The 21,649-nt window shown below is 40.2% G+C and overlaps 1 protein-coding gene across 5 annotated transcripts; it reads right to left on the reverse strand.

The window, feature by feature from the left end:
- Window positions 1–3,565: 3,565 nt before the first annotated feature.
- On the reverse strand, window positions 3,566–20,454 carry ING3 (inhibitor of growth family member 3). 5 transcript variants are annotated; one of them, XM_038154475.1, is made up of 13 exons: window positions 20,340–20,411; window positions 20,097–20,168; window positions 16,240–16,462; window positions 15,958–16,058; window positions 14,506–14,571; window positions 12,302–12,398; window positions 10,085–10,156; window positions 9,699–9,818; window positions 7,609–7,766; window positions 7,051–7,241; window positions 5,716–5,908; window positions 5,190–5,228; window positions 3,566–4,511 (listed from the first exon to the last, which is right to left on the reverse strand). In XM_038154475.1, exons 4-13 carry the CDS (start codon window positions 16,051–16,053, stop codon window positions 4,395–4,397), a joined length of 1,149 nt encoding a protein of 382 aa, XP_038010403.1. In that variant the 5' UTR covers window positions 16,054–16,058; window positions 16,240–16,462; window positions 20,097–20,168; window positions 20,340–20,411; the 3' UTR covers window positions 3,566–4,394. The 5 variants fall into 5 exon arrangements, with proteins under 5 accessions (XP_038010403.1, XP_038010404.1, XP_038010401.1 ...); XM_038154476.1 differs by having other exon boundaries at window positions 16,240–16,346; window positions 20,340–20,393; XM_038154473.1 differs by lacking the exon at window positions 16,240–16,462 and having other exon boundaries at window positions 20,340–20,454.
- Window positions 20,455–21,649: the final 1,195 nt, after the last annotated feature.

The raw sequence follows: 21,649 nt of genomic DNA on the forward strand, positions 1-21,649 counted from the left end.
CTGAAGTGGGACGTTTTTCTCCTGTTAGTTACATTATTCTCAGAGCATTTTAGTCAAACCACGGAGGAGTAACAAAACTGAAGGGACTATGTTCATACGCTGTGGCCTAACTTTATTCATGTATATCCTGAAGAGAGTGTAAAAACTCAAGTCTTATTCCTCTTGCAATTCCGCTTCTTAGAGATTTTAGTCTAAAAAAATTGAACACTGCTGTCAAGGTAAAGGCTGTCTCTCTTGAAGAAGAAAAATGTATGGCCCAGACATTCCAGCAGAATGAGGAGGGAAATGAAAAAAACTTGCCAAGAAAAGCCAACTCACAGTGGAAAGTACCTCCCTGGTGAGGCAGAACAGGAAAGTGAAACAAACCTCAGAATTTCTGAGCTTTACTGTGTGTGAATAACATTTTGCAAAGTTTGGTAAAGAAGAATGCAAATTATCCCTTGCTATTCAGAGAGACAACCTTGTGGTATTTTCAGATTAGTATCCATTAATGTATTTTCTCCCCCTTTTTCAGATCTAGAATAAACAAAAGTTACAGCTCCCCAGCACACATAGACTATATTCTTTACAAGGAATAGACAGTGTTTTGTTCCATTAGAGTGCTTAGCTCATTGCTTCTTGGTTTGTGGTACTACAAATACCTCTCATCCTGAAAGTTCATCCAAATGCTGGAACATTGACATGAAACTAAAAGAAACTGCACTGCCTAATGCTGAAGGTTGCCTAACACATAGTGTCTGGTATCAAATAGCTTTCATTGAGTGCCAGAGAATTTTAGAACTGTCAGAGGCAACCTGGAACACTTCCCTCAATAAACTCTTGATTTCTACCGATCAATCTTCAGTGAGTTTCTGATCCAGGGATCCAGGGATCTTAGCTATGTGTCCCATTTTGTAATATAAACATGCCACATGTGAAAAAATGTTGCTCATTTTTTCATTTTGGACTGGCTATCTCCATACCACTATTAATGCTGCCGCAGGTGGATTACAGGGTGTCTCCACAGCCGCATTAGAAGCCCAGATAGTTCAGTTCTGATCAGAACTTCCTGTCCGAATTTCCAAGCAGCGCCTGGCCGCCAAGACACCTTAGCAAGCCTTTTACTGATATCAGCTCTTTTGTGATAATCAGCCCCTTAGTGATTTCAGCTCTTAGCTTGCTAGGCACAGCAGGGCAGGGAGAGCAAGAATCTGGCAGACACGGGGAAGAGAGAGGAGAAAAGCTGTATGAGGTTCTGCAGCATGTGTTTATTGATCTCCTCGGGGACAGCTCTTCTGTGAAGGGTCTCAGTGACAGCTCCTCTACCGAACCAGGCAGAAGCAGGGGTTTATATAGGGTTTATGGGGATTGAGAATTGTCCAATGGTAAGGGTTAAAGAAAAGTGACCTGTAGCCTTACAGAGAGATAAGCAAGGGTCCGAGAGCGGGAGAGAGGGGCTCCTAAGGTCCAGTCATCGTGACTCAGCATTTTGCCTGTCTTAGGCTGCTGAACACCAGGGAGGCCTTGCAGGCCCTGTGCCTGCTACAACTACTTCTGTCAAAACACACACCTTTTTACATCACTACTTAATTTACAGATCCTTGTTACATTCTCATGGAGCTGCCTCTTTCCCATCCAGAAGAGCCCCAGACAATTCATCTGTTTCTCAGCTATGTTGTCATGATACAGCTTTGACCCTCCAATTGGAGCCTTTTCCTAGCTTTGCTGTCTTTTTTCTTACAAAGCAGACCAGAATTTTACACTGCGTTGCACCATCAATTTACACAGTGTAAAACTGTTTTATTTTTTATCTCCTACTGAGTCATTCTCAGTACTTTTGTGGCCTGCTGCTAAACAGTGAGCTAAGGTTTCCATAAAATTACTAGATAACTTCCAAATCACTTTCCTACATAGTAATCCCTACTTCCTACTTCAGAGGACTCAGCTGCAGGTAAAGTGAAATCTAAGTTATTTTATATATTATATTTACATTGTTTTAGCAAAATGTTTAAGTACGGTTTCCACTTTATCAGACAGTCTGCCATGAGATTGGTCTGATGCTTTTAGCACTTTCCATTTTTGTTTTTTTTTTTTGAGAAAACAACATACATGCAAATATTATGTTCCCATTTAGGCCTCTTTATCTGATCTCTTATGTAACTCCTGAGCAGCAGAGTCCTGCTCTTCTTTAACAGTGTGTGTTGGGGATATTGCTGATTTATTCCTTTACTCTTAACTATTTGATTTTGTAAATAGCAGTGTGGATGTCCCAATCAAGGGATGCCCACTCTTCACCCAGTGCATCACTGATTTTAAAGAAGCTTTAATGAGAGACCTTGCACTGGTACTCGTCTACCTAGGGCAGTGTCCAGCAGCTCTACTGACCATGAGGCATGAACTCTCTCAGTATGCAGCCACTCACAACTGCTCAGAGCTTTTACACTCTCACCTCCTGACCCGTAAGCTTCTTTTACAGGCTTCCTATTTAGATAACAAAAGTATGTACAGGTTTTATTGTTCTACGTCTTTGACTTAGGTATTGCATTTTCTTTCACATTTTCACATTTGTCCATTTCTGTTTTCTTGACACAAAATACTAATTTACTAATAAGGACAAGTCTTGTCTTCTTGTGAGTTCTCTAATTTCTCAATGAAAAAATAATTTATATATTCCCAATGAAACAGGGATCCAATAGTCACACTAAAATATGAAATTTTATTTTGGATTTGTAATTTTGGTACCATCTTAGGTATGGTTACCAACAGAGTGCGAGATTTTGCTGTATACAGTCTTAATTCTCAAAGGACTTAGTTCTTAGCCCTTGGGACAGACATGCGGTTTAAGGAGAGCCTAGATTACTGGCTGCTTATTTTATTTCAATTTATAACATGGCACCAGTTTCCCACAAAATAAACACTTTGTTATCTCCACTGTCTCAACAGCCTCACTTAAAACCAGATATTCTACTCTTCAAGTGTTTTTTAAAGACTGAGATTTCCATAGAAATATATACACAGTGGGTTGAGTTCCCAGTTTCAAGGGAACTGTAGTTAGCTGCTTCTTGCTGTTTATTTTCATTAACTTTTATCCTATTCTTTTGCCAAAGTCTATTTATCATCCATAATCACATTTCCCTTCTTTCACATCTACTTTTCCTGAGTTCATGGACTTTAAATGCCTACTTTTTTCATTTTGAAAAAACATGGTGTGACAGAAGCCTGGTTTCATTCTCGGCACATGCTCTTATTTCTAATGGACCTTTCTGTTTTTATTCCCTTGACACTATTTGCACGGTCATGCAATGGAACTGCTTCCTTCTCTCCCTCTCTTCTCTTCATGGGTCTGGAAAGCTACCACATGACAGTCACAGTCTTTCAGCCTAACACAGGGCTGAAGTAAATCTTTATTTCAAAGGGAAAGCATATTTTTTAATAGTGGAAAGAAGAAGGAAGTTAAAAATAGGCATAAACCCCATCTTTCTATTCAGTGCTGCTGCAATAAAGAGCCAGAAAAAAAAAAAAAAGGAAATTTGTGAAACCATTTCAGCGAGAGACTTTTTTTTGACAAATGTACAGGAAACATTAATATGAGGAGTTGAGGTTCTTTTATTTTACACCTAATACAATTCAAATTTAAAGGATTACTTGCACAAAAAAATAAACACATTTGGTATAAAAATTTATCGTCACTTTAACACCTTTTTTTCTTCTTATGGCCCCCGCCTTCTCTGGAGCAGAAACATATAAAGACTAATGGCACAAGTTTGTTGTATTCTACAGCATTTTTTGTCTTTACATACTCAAGTACCCTAAAGGACAACAGCCCGCTGTATACAAGAACCATTTTCTTCAGCCTGCTGAATTAAGTTTCATAAAGAACCAAAGCTATAAAGGCATTTTAAAAACCACTGTCTCTTTTTCCTTTCAGAAGCACTGACTTTTTGCACTATTAATATACATAGTGTTACATAACAGCTCTTGAGTACAGTACATGCAGCAGAATATATCTGTTGTATATAAAACATACATTTAAAATCTTGACTTATTGGAATTTTTGGAAGATTGAGTACTCGTAGAATGCCCACTGCTTAGAGAAAATGGTTTGACAGTACAAATATCTGCATATGCTGGCCACTGGAACAATCCAAGGCTCACTGGAATAGTATCTGTAGCACATCAAGTGCATAAATAATTTACCTACAATATTAAAACATGACTTAGCAAAACCAATAGTTCAAGATCTTATGACTGGGGGCTGGAACTAGAAGATCTTTACGGTCCTTTCCAACCATACCATTCTATGATTGCTATGTTACTCTTCAGTGGTTGCAAGGAAGTGTGGTGAGAGTTGCCCCTCCCCTCCCAAGTCCTTTATAAAACCTTTATTATGCCTTTTTTTTTCCAGATGAACAAACTTATTTATGTCTACTGCCTCTTCTCTTCATTGCAGCTGTACACTGTGGACAGTACCATTTCCCTTTTGGTGCTTCTGTCAGTCCAACGCATCCATAGTGGAACCACTCAATGGGGCACTAGAAAAAGAGTTAAAAGAGAGGATTTCTGACTTGGGGTTTTTTCAAAATGCGTATCACAAATACAATTCTATGAAAATGAAACACGAGTGGAAAGTGTAGATTCTGCATTTCACACCAGTCACAGGACAAAACAAGGAAAAGGAATGATCTGCAACATACACTCAGTAAGAAAAAAGAAGAAAGAAAGAAAATAAAGAAAAGAAAAAAAGAAAAAAGAAAAAAATAAAAAAATTCTAGGAGTCATATATGGACTCACATTACAGAGCAAAATAAGTATGTTGTGCTTTGAAATATTTAGTTTGAGAAAGAAATCTTATCACTGACTTCTGTTTAAATGTAGTTATCTCAATAAATACATTATTATATTCAACTGTTCTTTGAAAACTTTTTTATTTGAAAAGGACAGTGCTTATTAGTAGTGAAATAACTGAAAATTCACAGAAATAAAGGATATTTTGAAGCATTAGGGCATTTTTGAACCTAGCAAAGGCTGCAGGTTTGTAAAAGAATCTAAGCTGTGTGGAGACATGAGAAGTTTCCTGAAGGATAGTTCAAATGATATGCATTTTATTCTAAAAAACGCTACTCAAAAACAAACTCTAAAAAAAAGCAACTCCTACATGCAACAGTTATATGCATAAGCTTCTCATGAACCTTTTGAACTTTGTTACTTACATCTTGGTTATCACAGCCTACCATTTCACCATAGGACACCTAGTAAAATAAGAAAAAAACCCTTAGCAATTACATTTTGAAAGGGCCAACATTCAAATTTCTTCCTTTGAGGAGTTTTTCCATTAACAGCAGTAACAATATTTTCATTTTACTTTTGTTACACAACCCAAACACCATCATGTTCATAGTGAATTGATTTTCCAAAATTGTTTATACAAAAGAAGATACATCTTCATATTTCAGATTGGACAAAAAACTAAATTCACCCCTTCAATTTTTTTTAATTAATTATTCCTGAAGTCTCCATTACCAGATTTAAAATTCTCCAAGGATGTCACATCACATAAAAAACAGACTATTTTTAGCTTCAACAGTTCATTATTCACACCACCAGTAAGTAAATAAAAACAGATCAGAAGTTCAAGAGTAAAAATACAGTTTTTTCAAAAATAGCATTCAGAGAAGGAAGTTCAGCTACATCAAAACAGCAGCTGTAGTTGTATTTCAATTTGGAGGCCATCCTTACCTGATTACAAATACAGTAACGTGGCTCATTGGGATCATAGGTCCAATCAACCTGGCTATTAGAATCAGACTCTGGTATTACTGCTGTTTGCTGAGACAGTTCTTGCGCCAACGCAGATGAAGAAGAACACGATGATAGAGAGGAAGAAGAAGATGATGATGAGGACTGCTGACTTGAGGATTTGTTGTTGTTTCTGAGGAAGAGTAAAAAAAAAAAGGAAAAAAAGTGCATAGATTATTTATTTTCTGCCAAGTGAAAGAATCACTAAACAAGTACTTTGTTGACTCTGAACTACTGCAGCATGTAAATCCCAAAGCTATCATTCACCATCACATTTCATTCAACCACTGCAAGCACTGGAATGCACCCACTGTATGCTCTTGGAAAAGGAAACAAGTCATCCCGGCTTAGAAGTGCAGGATGCTCTGTTCTAATCAATGGAATTTAACAGCTCTAAACTGTCAAGTAGCTTTAACAAATGCTTTTTCTTCACAAAGTCTTCCATCAATAGCTTTGGTGTCAAGTCCTTATAAAAACTGTTACCAATAAAACAGGAATTTACATATAAATAATGTCATATGTCATGTACAATAGATAACTGTTTTGAAGATGACTGATTCTCTGTTAATCTCCACTCCAGCATCAGCAATCACTCCATAGGAATGGTGTCAGAATAAAATTTCTCTATTTCTCTGCTTTTGCTTATAGGTCAGACCTGACACCCAAGATATTCATAGATGAAAAATGCTTCTCAAACAGCATTATTAACTGAGTCGTGAACACACACAAATTTGAATGAAGAAAAAAACTCAAGACAATTTAAAAGAATGAGCATTATGAGACAAATTCTTTCAAGTACAAGTTCTGATTGTTGAATGTGTTGTGACATTGTGTTGTTAAAAATGTTTTAAAACTTCAATCAGAAATGAAATTCATTCCCTGTTCTAGACAGTCAGTCATTAGAAAGTGTCATGTTGTTTGAAACTGGCATCAAACATCTCCAGATTATTTCAAAACCATTGCCTGGTAATTTCCAACAACTGCTGTTAGATCAATCCTCTCCAAAACACAGAAAAGTGATGGAAGAAACTTCATTGTATCTCAGATTAAAATGCAAATCAACAGAGTGAGTTTGCTTAAAGAAAAAGAAGTGGGAGGACTAAAGAACACAGTCCTGCACAAAAAATGGCCAAGAGGCAGTAACTACCTTCTGCTGATTCCCCCTCCCCAGATATTAAATACAATGTATTTCTATTATGGCCCATGACCTTTTAAAAAAAAAAAGCTCATCTGCTTTTGAAGTTATAATTGCAGTCAACAAGTAAGAAAACCTACTTGCTTTTTCTGCCACTTCGTGAATCTGTGGTTGATGAACTTAACGTCTGAGTTAATGTAGATGCCAGAGCTGATGATGAATATCCAGCTGAATCTCTGGACAATGAAAATTCTCTTCCAAGCTGAAAATCATTGTTCTTAAATGCTTCATAGCTGGCTTTTAGACTGGATGTTCGTCTTCCCTCCTTCATCTAAAAGGAATGCTGATATTGTATCAGATTACACAGTAAAGCTCCTACATAAGGCTGCTAACTGCTAATGCACAGGTTCACTCGTTACCTTGTTAATAAAATTATGTACAGAAAGCAGTGAAATGTGTGAGAACATCTTCCAGGAAAAGTCAGAAAACAAGCTGTCCCTTTAGGCAAGTTATACAGGATGAAACTGTCACATTTTATTGATAAAATTCTAATATAAGAACTGAATCACATCAGCTGAAAGTGATCATGGGAATTCAGATTAAAAAAAAAAAAAAAAAAAAAAAAAAAAAAAGCAGTCACTAGCCTTTCTTCTTAATCATAAGCAGATGGCAGAATGACAGGAACAGTTTGACATTACCTGTGCTGTGGCTTGCACTGCTTGAGCTGCTGCCATGGTAATTGCACCGGCCCCGGATCCTGAAGATAATGAGCCCAGGTTATATGATGCCAATGGTTGAGAAGAGTTTGTATTGTATGCATTGTTTGAAGAGGATGATGAATTACTGTTTCGACACCCTTGATGAATAGAACACATTTATGAAATTTAAAATGAAACTAAATTCCTTTGCATTTTAAGAAGAGTTATATGACAACCAGTGAAAGAGTAGGAGCTCCGTTTATGCATCAGAGCAGTCTAATCATTTGGAGAAAAGGTTTTAAAAGTAATTAGACACAGCCAGTATTTGTTTATGGGGGGAAAAAAAGAAGTTTGTTTCCCATCTATCCTCATGGGCAAGGAGTCCTTTTAGAAAGACAGCTCTCACTATGATACTCAGCCATCAAAACCAGATGCAGCTGCATACCTATGCCTATACTGAAACAATTCTCACTACTATAATCATCAAGAAGAGGGGAAGATGATTACACACCTATACTGTTTCTGAAGTAAAACTTTCACCAATCTTAACTCTAAAAACTACAGATCAGTTTTAATGCAACACCATTTCCAGGGTCATCTGCAGAATGACAGCTGTGCAAATATAGTTATATTTTATTTGCAGCCTCAAGCGAAGTTTCTTCAAAAGAAAACTGAAATAGACATGACTGAAATGACTTAAAACATGACTGAGGTAGTTGGTTTACTATATAACTCCTTAGTCTTTTATTTTCAGAAAAGAAACTATGAAACACCTTAATATTGAGAATGGGCAGAAACGTTTAGGTTTTTTTAGTCACTATATACAAAAAGATTTCTCTTTTGACATAGACAACACATGAAAAAAAATTATTTTCAGACCAACTCTTAAAAAAAAGGTGGGAAAATTCTTTTCCCTTACTTCGGAAATTGTTGTATGCATTTTCTTCCCAAAAATAATGCATTCATCTCTTATATTTCTTCTACTAGCTGAACAAAACTGCACTGTTATCTTCCTCAAAGTGTAAATAAAAAGAAACAGCCATCATACAGCTGTTAAATGACAACAAAGCAGACACACTTCATGGAAAACACAAATGAGTAAGAATGCCTGCAGCTTCTCATTTCAAGTGATTGAAAACCCCAGGGAAAGGGGTATCAGTCTCTGTCTGAGGACTGGCTGAATGGCAGATCCCAGAAGGTCTTTATTGATGGCACAGGGTCTAGAAATTCCACAAAGAAAGGGCAGTGCACCTGGAGAGGCATAACCCCATGCAACAGCACAGGCTGTGGGCTGACCTGCTGAAAAGCCACCCTGTGGAGAAGGACCTCAGGATCCTGGTGGACAACAAACTGTCCCTGAGGCAGCAGTGTTCCCTGGGGGCTAAGAAGGCCAATGGTGTCCTGGGGTGCATTAGGAAAAGCATTGCCAGCAGGCTGAGGGAGGTGATGCTGACCCTCTACTCAGCCCTAGTGAGGCACATCTGGAGTGCTGTGTCCTGTTCTGGGCTCCTCAGTACAAGAGACATGGAGCTCCTGGAGTGGGTCCAGTGGAATAAAAAAAAGATGATTAAGGTGCTGGAGCACCTCCCTTATGAGGAAAGGCTGAGGGAGCTGAGCCTGTTCAGCCTCGAGAAGAGAATACTGAAAGGGGACCCCATCCCTGTCTGTGAGCATCTGAAGGGAGGGTGTCAAGGGGATGGAGCCAGGCTCTGCTTGGTGGTGCCAAGATATAGGACAAGAGGCAATGGGCAGAACCTGATGCACAGGAAGCTCCTCCCGAGTATAAGGAAGAACTTCTGCACTGTGCAGGAGGCCAGACACAGGACAGGTTGCATACGAACAGGCTGCCCAGAGAAGCTGTGGAGTCACCCTCACTAGAGACATTCAAGAAGTGTCTGAACACAATTCGGTGCCATGGACTCCAGAATGACCCTGCTTGAGCAGGGAGGTTCCACCAGATGACCCACTGGGGTCCCTTTTAACCTTACCTATTCCACAATTCTGTGATTTCAGAAGACTAACTCACAAATATAATTAAGTTTCTCTTCTTCTGACTAAAAAGCAATGAAATGAAAGACAATTAGGATTACCTGGTGTGTTTTCTTTAGAAGCATCTGATGTCAGAGTAGATAGAAGAGCTTCAGATTTAAACTTCTTTTCAGGAACATGATCTGTTGTACTATGATGAGAAGATGGATTGTGTTTCCTTTCTAAATGAAATAAATGAAGAGAAATGTAAAATCTATTCAGCTTGAAAGTCAAATTATGCTAGCACTTTCAACTAATTCCCACCAGCAAAACCTATTTCATTTTTGCACTTCTTCTTAACAGACATTATTAGTATTTATTATGCTTTGTTTTCTCCTTGCAATGATGGAGGGAAGCAAGTTCTGAATCATCTTTTTCCTCCTACTACTCAACAACAAAAACAAAGGAAACATAAAAGTGGCCATCTTTGTAAGTTTCAAATACTTACTCTCTACTGGAGTGTGAGAATGGGAGTGATGGTTATTCACAGGCTGTGCTGGTGTATCCAGCTCCAGGGACCCTAAGAGGGAGGTAAGAAGGACATGAAAATTGAGAGTTGGCACTGTTTTAACCTTTACATACTAAAAGGATCTTTACAATATTAACCAAATCACAATGCAGTGATATTTATTTTGATCAGAAGAATCTTTGCTGGAATTGAAGCCCTTTCTACTGTACAATCAGGAGCCAGTGAGATTAGTTCTCAAATAAAAACTGGTGACTGCTACTGTCCAATTTGTTGAAATCAAGAACTTAAAATCAAGGCCAATAAGAAGAACCAACAACATTGCCCTCACCATGCCACTGAATCAAATGAGTTGCAGAATGGCTGCACCAAAAGTACTGACAATCTACACTAGTATGAACTGAAGACTGAACAATGTACACTGTATAAACAAGGCATCTTGTCCCACTGAGTCTACCTTGTCACATTCAGTCAAAACTCAAGAGAACAGCAGTTTCATTTTTCAGGATGATTTAACATTCAAAAGAAAGAGCTGCAGATCATCATCCAGATTTTCTTAACATCCAAAATACACAGAGCAACAAAACAAATAAAAACAAAGCAAAAAACCCCAAGAAACCAACAAAATAACAACAAACCCCACCCCCATCCTCCCCCCCAAAAAAGGAAAACGTGAGACAGGCATAAATCCAAGGAATATTATCTAGGAATAACATTTCTTGTAAGATGAGGCTAAATAATCACAGCATAGGAGAGACTTTGACTATAAATTTGGAACAATATACAGTATTTTGTTCATCAATCTCTAACAAAAAGATTTTGAATTAGTTGCAATACCTACCAACTTACATTTACACAGAAGACAAAACAAGAAAGCAATTCACATTCATTTTTCAAAATCTGTATCCTCAGCATTTCTTTACCTCTTCCAGTGCTTTCAAAAAGCACTGAAATACATGAGTAATACATAAATATTACAAAAGTTTAAATATAATTATTCTAGAAGAGGATCAAAGCATAAGGAGCTGTTTTGGCTGAGAGAACTTCAATCATGTTATGAACTTGCCCAAAGGCTGCCCTCTGGTGGGACTTCAACCGTATGTATTTACTTACTCTGAAAGCTAAAAATGTTAAGTCTCCTACTGTTAGCTTTATTTTTAAAAAAAACCAAAACCCTCAAACCTTAAAGATGCAACATGCAGTCTAGTGCTTCTCTATTTTGATTTCTTGAAATCCTATCTAGCAACCTCTCCAAGCATGTGCTTCAACAGAAGGTAGCACCATATCCTAAAACCAACTGGGATTTAAACTAAACTAGTCCTTCTCTGTAATTGCTAATTAATTAGTAGCATTTAATTTAGAGTTTTCTTATATTGTGCCTGTTATTTGTAAGCAATTACAAATAAAATAGCCCCAAACTCCCAGCTTATACAACTCAGCCACATAAAGTTCCAAAAAAGAATGCTTATTCCTAATATCCCCAAGTGACTTAAGTCAGTTTTCACTATCTTTGGCTATGAGGACAGCCACTGCCTCCATAATCACAGTAGTTACATCAACTCAGAAACTTATCACAATCACATTTGAATTTGATGTCTAAATGCTGATACATACAGAAAAGACAGATTCTTCTACAAGCTGGCAAAAAAGCGGTAACTTTACATTTTTATTCACATTCTAAATACCAGCATGGTTGTATTTAACATGCAGGTTTCTTACCTAAAATGCTTTTCCTTCACTGGCCCATTATAGAACAACCCATTCCTGCCCCTTTAAAATAGAAAACCACCAAGTACATGGAAAACTAAAATAATGACCCTCCTTAGTTTGGTGGCAATCGTTTCAAGAAAGAAATGCTACCCTTGGAACTGGGTAGGTGGGTGGCATGCTTAGGCCAAAGTACTTGGCTGAATACCTACAACCGTTAAGAACCGATTTAAAGAATTATGTATCTTACTGTGGCAATTTACAAGGACAACAGCTGTGTGAAAAAATTGTTCTACTTACTCAAATGTATTTTGATTTCACTGGTATAAATTGAGGTTGAAACTAAAATTTGAGAGTGAGTTGAACTAAAATTTCAAAGTGGGTTAAAATACGGGTGAAAATACTGGCAGCCACTAACAAGGGTATGATACTTTAATTTTGCAAATTGACAGAAAGTCTGTCAAGTTCTTACTGAAAATCATGCATACTTACGTCTCTCTAATATTTCTGTAATTCCAGCATTATCTGCTTCAAGTTCCATTTTGAATTTAGCGAGTTCCTGGTCCAGTTTTCTCAAATGACGGTCTACCTGTTAGATGAAGCAAAAATAAATAGCATCCAGTTCTGGAACATGAATATCTACGTCCTTAATCTCAGGCTTGCTAAGTATTTCCCTTCCAGCAATTTTGTGCCACGCAGCACTAAGCACAATAATGCACAGAAGGGATCTTCTTGGTCACCTCCATTTCCCTCTCTCAGCAGAGACACTGTTGTTAACAACAAAATAGCATAGAGAAAGCTCCAAGACACTTCTTTTCAGAAATAAAGATGAAGAAGACTTGGACGTGCTCTGGTTATGCAGACTTAAAGGGGAAGAGAAAGAACAGTACATGACATGGACTTTAGTTGAAATTCAGCTGCTCGGGGGAAATTGCAAGTTCTGAACTGAAACCTGTGTGCAATTTGTGTGCCACTATAAACACCAATAAATGTAGAGTGTGCTGACTCTCAACTGAAAAGTGTGTTTCAGCAAATCATGACGTGCTCTTGGGTATTACAAATTAATCAAAAAAATTCTCAACTCACTATCACGAAAAGAAACACTACATTCCAAATGCTTTCTACATCTGTAATCATACAGCAAAATTTACCCATCTTTATTAAAAACTAGGAAGTTTTTCCAGTTACCAGCTAAGCAAAAGAGAGGCAGTTCCAACTTCTAGAACAAACTTTTGGCTAGTTGTAGAGAAACTAAAGCAGTTGTTATATGTCTTCTACATGTGAGTGTAGTGTGGCTTGCAGGTTCTGTTCTCCTGAGAAATGTAAAATAAATAAACTTTAAATCACATGCCATCCCTCTCTGGGTCTGGCCATCCATCCAATTTTTCACCCAGTGAATAATGCACCTGCCCAAGGCATGAGCAGCCAGTTTCTCCAGGAGAGTGCTGTAGGAAACAGGGTAAAAGGCTTTACAAAAGTCCAGATTGACAACATCCACAGCCTTTCCCTCATGTACTAAGCAGGTCACTTCATCACTGAAGATCAGGCAGGTCAAGCAAGACCTGCCTTTCCTAAACCCATGCTGTGCGGGCCTGGTCCCCTGGTTGTCCTGCTTGTGCTGTGTTGTGACATTCTGGATGATCTGCTTGCTCCATGACCATCCCCAGCACTGAAGTCAGGCTGACAGGCTCTTACTTCCCCTAGATACTCTTTCTGACTCTTTCTGACCCTTCCTGTACATGGGCATGACATTGCTAATTTCCAGTCAAATGGGACCTCTGGTAAACACCCAAAAGTGGCTCAGTGACCTTTTCAACTATCTCCTTCAGTGGGCAGAGTCCCATCACAGCCCTAGACTCGTGTGTGTCTAAGTGGCACAGCAGGCTGCTGACCTCCCTTGAGCTATGGGGACTTCATTCTGCTCCCACACACTTCTTCCAGCTCAGGGGGCTGGGTACCCTGAGAACAACTGGTCTTTTTTTTAATATTGCAGCAATGAAGGCATTAAGAACCTCTGCCTTTTCTTCATCCTCCATCACTATGTTTACCTCTGTATCCAGTAAAGGATGGAGATTTTCCACACCCCTTCTTCTATTGCTAATATATTTTTAAAATATTTTTTGTCTTTCACAGCAGTAACCAGATAAAGTTTGACTTGGGCTTTGGCCCTTCTAATTATCTCCCCACATAACCTCATAAAATCCTTGTAGCCCTCTCAAGTTGCCTGCCCATTCTTCCCAAGGTGATACACTCTGTTTTTTTCCCCAAATGGAAGCCAAAGCTCTGTATTTAGCCAGGCTGCTCTTCTTCCCTGCTGGCTTCTCTTTTGGCACATGAGGATGGGCTGCTCCTATACATTTAAGATTTCCTTCTTAAAGAATGTCCAGCCTTCCTGGACTCTTCAACACTGCATCACAAGGGACTCTCTCAATCAGTCTCCTGAGCAGGCTGAAACCATGCATTAAAATCTTATGATTTCTGATACTATTTCTCTGTTTTATATTTAAGTGACACTTACTACCCAAAGTTCTTAAAATCAATAAAATATTAAATGTTTCTTTCACCACCAAAACATCTGTAAGCAGACAAAATAAAAGTACAGCACACTGCAGCACGACTGCAGTGCTTATCAAAATGCTTAGAACTTTTCAGGGCATAAATTTAGGTAATTCACCACAAGTCTTGTGTCCACTTACCAGATCATATATTTGATTAGCCAGTTGCACTTTTTCATCTGCATCTTCCAAAGCTTTATAATAGTCCTGTTATGAAGAGAATTTTAAAAAAAGTATGAATGTAACAGAATTCATTTCAGTAAGTTTAAGCTGCTGTTATGAAGCAAAAAATATAAGTCAAAAGGACAAATCTAAGTCAGTTTTCAGAAAGACTGAAATTTTACTGTAAACAACAATCATCTAAATTTTAAATGAGGGATATAATATATATCAATTTATTTTCTCTGTGTTAGAAAAAGCCAAATTACAAGAAGGAGACATTTTCTACAAGAGTGATATTTAGATGTCTGCAAGAAATGCTACAAGAAATTAAACAATCTCAGATTTATTTTATATTACACAGCATCATGTTAGAGATTTAAAACAAGAGCGTGTCTTTTATTTCAGGACCACCACAAATCCTACTGCTCTTCAAAATGATGCTGAAGTACTCTGTGGGGAGGCCTTTCCAGCACTCTAGTTAAACAGAGATAATATTGTATATAATTTAAATTACTTTAAAGTAAGTTTCTCTAACTCATGAGTGCATTCTAAATAATTTGATTAAAACAATCTAGAAGTCTCCTCTAACCAATGAAAATTCACAGACCAAACTTCAAAAAAAGGTATATTTTCAAATGTTTTTACTTTAGATTTGAACAGATTTTACTGCCTTTTAATTCTCAATTTCCACTGAAAAGCCTCTTCTGTGAAAACTACTTGAAATTTTGATTCAACAAAAGTCAACAGAAAAAAAATTCATTTATTCCAGCAGAGTCAAAGCTCTGACCCTTTTCTTTTTCAGAATATAAAAACCTATTTGCATTAATTAAAGAAGAAAACAACCCTCACCCAAATTAAGGGCTGAAGTAGCCACTGTAGGAGACTACAAAGGAGTTTCTCCTGACGAACTGATGGACTACATTGCTAAAAATACCATCACCAATGCTCAAGTATTGAAGGATAACACAGAACACATTCATATTCATGTTCTTACTCCTCCCTCTCTCAAGCTAAATAGATCATATGTATAATGTGTAGAAGGACATAGGCAGAAAATCACAGGAAATGCTGAATCTAAGCTTGAAAAATATTCTCTAAAAGAAAGCACATTAACTTGGGCAGCTTCATGTCACATGAACAAAAACAAGAAAATCTGAGCTCCAAATTTAGGAGCTCAGGCTTCCTCACCATTTCAGGATTACATTTTTTTCAAATGCTAGCAAATGCTCAGTAAAACTTCAGAAAAATTCTTGATCAAAGAAACCTTTCACTCACTTTTCTCTTCCAAGGTAGTTCCATTCACCTCTGTGAAAGCCCAAGGGGAGGCACAGTTCTGAACACTTAAATCTCCCATCAATCATAAACTATTTTTTCCTAAGGTTGTCTTAGTTTGCAAAAGAAAAATCTGACCCACTCTTATGATATCCTTACTTTTTTGATTGATGTCATTTGTTCTTCTCTCCATTCAGGTTTGTTTTTCTTTGCATTCATAAAAAATTCATTTACCCTCTGCTCAAGCTGATCCATTGCATCTGCAGCATAGGAAAAGATTGAGACAAATGTTATTTTCTCATGTACATAAACATTAGAAAATAAGGGGAAATTTTTTTCTCAAACAAAGTTGACAGGACTGAAGTGCAAACTATTAGAGAGGAAAAAAAGGAAAAAACCAAAACAACCAAGCAACAGTGGACAGCGGAGGGAAATATTTACCTTAATTTCCAAGAAGCAGAATTGCATTCTGGTAGGATTCTCATCAAGGTTCTTGTGCTCTCCAGCATGGGACAGGCAGGACTCCAAGTTCTAAAGGTTTTTTGTCCCTAAGAGCAGTGGTAGTGACTTAAAGCACGACCCAAACTCCTCACCCAGGGCTCTAGACTGCTGACTTTGGAACATTCTAGCCAGTTACAAACTGAGCAGGAAACAAAATGTTCTCCTAAGAGAAACAGTCAAATACAAAACCAAATAATTGAAAAAAATTAGTGTCTCAAAAACGTAGACCAACTGAAGAGCAAAGTCAGTGCCTTTAAGTCCAGGGCCTCTCCATTGTTTGCTGGGAAGGGTCAGGGCAAATTGAAAGCACTCACAAATTATTCCCTCCACCCCCAGAGGAGTAAATGCACTGATGAAATATTATTTGGACTGGATTCTCACTTTCATAAAGTTGAGAAGTATCATAAGGGGGAAAAAATAAAACCACCCATTTTCTAACATTAACTATCTCTAGAAAGGAAAATGTCAACCACAAGCTATTTTTTTTCATGGTTTATTGAGACAGGAACAGGGATTCCCTTCCCTTTCCCCTCCACCCTTCTCCCACTGAGTTTACTATTTCAACAGCTGGACACTTGTGCACTCAGCAGCCTGCGCATTTCCAAAAACATGCAGCTGCCTCAGTCAAACTAGCTTGGACAGCCTTGCTAGTGCCAGGATACATGACAGTACTGAAGTTTTTTTTCCCAGCATTCTCAGTGACATAGCCCAGCCATCAGTTTTAAATTAAATGTGACAACGGACGCATCACCTACAAACTTCAAGCTCTGGGTGCAAAACACCTAAGAAACTTTCCAGGAACCACCATTAAAACTGGATCATCTTGCCAAAACAAAATGCAAATTAATTAATTAGTTCAAGAAGCTCATGAAACCCTAAGTATGATTTACTCTGAAAATCCAAGAGGCCAAGGGTCTTCCTAACTGTGAAAATTCGCAGCTAGAACTGTTTATATAAACAACCAAAAGTCATTCATACTCAGTGATCAAAAATATTAATCAATTTTTTTTTTATACTGGGAACATTCAGGATCAAAACCAACAGGAATCTAACAACTGACTGAACAAAGCACCGTTAATCCCAAGCCATAACAGTTGGCTTGGGATCAACTTTATTTAGACCCAGACAAACAAAGTTGAACAGCTCTGGAGTACAACAGGCTAAAGCAGGCTGAGCAATGAGCATTTTCCACCTGCATCATGTAGAGAACATTAAGAAGCCTGAGAGGCAAGCTAGAAGCACACACTTTATGTGGAGGCTTCTAAAATCTTTGTTCTTTGACTGAGTACCTCTAATGTGGTCCAAAAAGCCAACAGACAAAATGCTCTATCTCCTGTCCTCTGAGCACAAGCACCTTACGTGTTAGTTATTCCAGTGGCTCAATAAAGAAGAAAAGATTAAAAAAGTATCTTCCCTCTTCACTTTTAATTGAGGACATGGTCTCAGTCTGTGTGAACCTGCCTAGGGGAAAATTTCCAGAGAAACTTGGTCTCTCCTGAAAGAGCAGAAAAGGCAAAGGCGAGTTCAGGTCAGATCTACCAAATTATGCAGAAAGTTCTCTCTGCTACATTCAACTTCATCCATTTTTTTCTTGTGATACTATATTGTGAGATACTACTTTCTTAGATCAAATTTCCCAAGAGAGTTGCCAAAACTTCTATGAGAACAGAGTCCTTTTTCCAGATACTGACATTTTACCATGAAATCCTGATAACCCATGATTTTAACTTAAACAGAGAAACACATTTTATGTTTCATGTGGAGCTCAGTGAAAGCTCAAGAGTCAAGTCCCAACTAAGACAATCTTTGCTTTTTCCACAGCAATCTTATCAGAATATACAGCAGACAGACCCAGTTTACTGTTTCTTCCAACTACAAACAGCAGAACCTGCCTCATTAGGAGTCAGTGTGGTCCCAGCAGGACAGAATACAAAGTCAACAATGACACTAAAGCAGAGCAGCAGAGATATCTCCGAATTACAAATCATGCAGATTTCTGGGACAGCATCACTCATTGAAATACTGCTTTCAAGTACTTCTGAGACACCAAACAACCTCCAGGTTTGCACGTAGTGTTCATCATGCAGTTGGGCAAGTGATGCTGAAGAGATGCCAGTACAGAAATTTCATAATGTCTTTGGATACCCTGCTAATCATTGCACAAGATTGGCAGGGTATCCAACCACATTTATTTGGATAAAATAAAACAGAATTTTTCTCTACATCTAAGGTTGGTCCTAGTATACCATATTCACTGTCATTTACTACTTCCAGTAATACAACATGGAGTGTTATTTGTCATTTTCAGTTAAAGCAGAGGAAATTACAACCTGCTGTCTGGGTGCTGCCTCAAGTTTTCAAACACACCAAAAAACCCCCCACTATTTTCTTCGCCTTCTTATGGAACAGAAGTAAAATCTGCAAACTTATTCCAAACTATTCAAGTAAGGGGTCACTTCCCCTCATGATGCTCCCTGGTGATAGTGACTTCAGTGGTGCTATGTCCCAGAAGGAGCCATGACAGTACCCACAGCTTTAAGCACTGAACCCAAGATAACATTTAGGTGATAATATACCAAAAAATTCCTATAAACAGTTCCACATGCGTCAATTAGGCCTGTAAAACAGACTTGCTGTGTCCACTGAAGTAAATATCCAATGGAAAGCACTTTAAAGTATCATAGAACTGTTCCCACTTAGTGCTGCATTTTGTATTCCTATACAGTATTTCCTTGTTTTTTTCAATCTCTGCTCTTTCTCTCATTCCCCTTTACAATAACCTGGCCCTTCCATATTGATGATTGCTCTCATCTTTTGTGCAGTAGCAGTTTCATTAATGAATACTTTTGGATCACAGTTATAGATAACCATCTTAATTGTGTGTTAAATGACTGCAACAGCTACCCAGAGTGTTACAGGACAGCTAAGTCCCAGAGCAGAATGCATTAGAAAAGATGAAATGGCAATGCAGCCTGAAAACAGCCCAAGTCAGTGCATTACATCAGGATATAAGCAGAGATACAAAGTGATCTACAAAGACACCTGAAGTGTATTTATATTTTGTATAAAATACATATTTATACAAAAGTAGGCATTTATATAAAATATAATTTGTATAAAACCCAAAGCGTAAAGCATATTTGGTTGCATGTCAGCTAGGGCACAAAGGGCCGAGCAAACGGCACCTTCCCATGTTATTATTAGGGATCTGGCTGGAAAGTTTCAGGGAGAGCATGCCGCTGCCTACTGGAAGGAGTGGGACATAACTCATGTTCCAAACCACCATCACTGCTCTTAGGGATCAAAAATCTAAAGACTTTGGGACGTGCCACCGAAAATGCCTTTGGGAGCAGCACAAGCCCAGAAGGCAGCTCCGCCAGGGCCCTCCCGGCGCCGAGGCCCGGCGGGCGGGGGCGTGGGGCGGGCCGGGGGCTGCCGCGCCAGCGCCAGGGGGTGCGGCCCGCCCCTCTCTAACCGCGGCGGCTCGGCAGCCTTCGCCCGCGGGACACGACGAGACGCCCCCGGGCCGAGCGGCGGTGCCGGAGAGCCGGGGCACGGCTGGGGAGGGCGTGCGACCGCCCCGGGGCAGCGCGGGAGAGCGGGCGGAGCTGCTGCCGCTGGCCGGAGCGGCGCCGCTTGGCCTCCTTCCTTCCTTCCTTGTTTGCTTCCTGCCCTGCTCGGCCTTCCCGGCCGTGCCGCCCTGCGGCGGGGGCGCCGGGGCCCGCGGGGCGGGGCGGGGCGGAGCGGGGCGGGCGCGGAGGGGGCGGGCGGAGGCGGAGGGGGCGGGACTCACGTACTCTGCACCTGCAGGTCCATCTCGCGCATCTCGGTGAACCTGTCGCGCAGATCCATGGGAAGCTGCTCGATCACTGCGGGGACACGGGGGAGCGGGAGAGAGGGGGAGGGAGGGAGGCAGGGAGCCAGTCAGTCACTCGCTGCCGTGGGGGAGGGGGGGCGCCGCCTCCTCGCCGCGGCTTCCCCCGGCTCCCCCGCACCGGCCGTGCCCGGCCGCCCGGCGCCCCCGCCGCGCACACACTCACTCTCCAGATAGTCCTCCAGGTACAGCATGGCGGCGGCCGGGCCCGCGCCCAGGGGCTGCTCGAGAGCGGGCGCTCGTCCCTTCCAATATGGCGCCGCCGCCAACAACACCAGCGCCTCGACTCAGCGAAAACAACATTGGCGGCGGACGGCGCTCGCCGCGGCCGCGCCGCGATTGGCTGCTCGCGCCGCTGACGCACACCGCGGCCCGCGCTCTGCCGCGCGGCCTCACGGGAAGCGTAGTCCGCGCTGGGCGAGCTGCTGGGAGGCTGCGCGTCCCGCCCGGCCTTGTCGTTCCGGTTGCTCCGCGGTCCGGGGCCCGGGGCCGTCCCCGCGATCCCGAGAGCGTCCCCGCGATCTTAAAGGCATTCCCGCCTCACATGGTATGGCGGTACTCCTCTCCGGGAGCAGCTCTGGGCTCTTCCCCGGTGCGACCGCAGCGCCGCAAGTCAGGCGAACGTGAAGGGAAAACTTGACGCTTCTTGACCGGTCTCGAGGCTTCTGTTTGTCCGTTGTTGTTTTAAATGCTCGCAGCCGGCAGTAGTTCATTAAAAGCGTAAGAAACGGCACAATTAATGAAATTGCTCCAGTCCGTGATCTCTCTCACGGCACAAGGTAAAAAAGCTGCTCCGTTCAGCGCAGGGCACAGGTACGGACAGCCTTAGGAGAGGAGAAACGTACGTGGGCTTTGGAATTGCTGTTCAGAGTGTAACACCAAAATTGGCTAACAGCATTGATTGCCATCCACTTACAGTACTCCTTGCAGTAATTCGCTTTGCCATATTTGGGACTGGATTTTTTCGCACAGTTTCTTTCTCCCAAATAGTCTTTTTCATCACTATTTATTGCTGTTATTTACTGCTTTAAGCATGGACTGATGTATTTATCCAGACATATTTTTTGCCCGGGGAAAGAAAATTTTGGGGCTTGCCTGATGCCAGGTGTAAGTATAGGAGCATGAGAATTGTGGTTGCAGATCAGGTTTGCTCTCCTCCGTGCCTTTTGTTTCCATGTCTTTATCTGTGCCAGATGTATCCAATCAAAAAGGAAATGTATGCTTAAGCCAAGTATGAGTAAAACTTCCATGGGATGTTTTTGAGGGACAAGACCTATGGAAAGTGATAGTCTTCTCATGTGTGAAGTTTGTGTATTGTGAGTAGTTAGTTAAAGATGACTGAATTTTGGGAAGGGAAGCATGCATTTTGTACATAGCCTTTATGAAGACTGATGGTAGTAATGTGTTGGATACACACGGTATAGCAAGCATGTTGAGGGGTTTTAATTCCTTTGCTGTTAAAGATGGGGGAGAATG

The sequence above is a fragment of the Motacilla alba genome, chromosome 1A (genome assembly GCF_015832195.1).
Source record: "Motacilla alba alba isolate MOTALB_02 chromosome 1A, Motacilla_alba_V1.0_pri, whole genome shotgun sequence".
Lineage (NCBI taxonomy): Eukaryota > Metazoa > Chordata > Aves > Passeriformes > Motacillidae > Motacilla > Motacilla alba.

Bases quoted from the DNA above. Each gene is read 5' to 3' on its own strand.
- ING3 (XM_038154473.1), bottom strand. From the start codon at position 20,367: ATGCTGTACCTGGAGGACTATCTGGAGA. The intron at 10,157-12,301 runs GTAAGTATGCAT...CCTCCCTCTTAG, and splicing joins TACAGAAATATTAGAGAGAC to GGTCCCTGGAGCTGGATACA. The intron at 7,767-9,698 runs GTAATCCTAATT...CTATTCATCAAG, and splicing joins TTCTAAAGAAAACACACCAG to GGTGTCGAAACAGTAATTCA.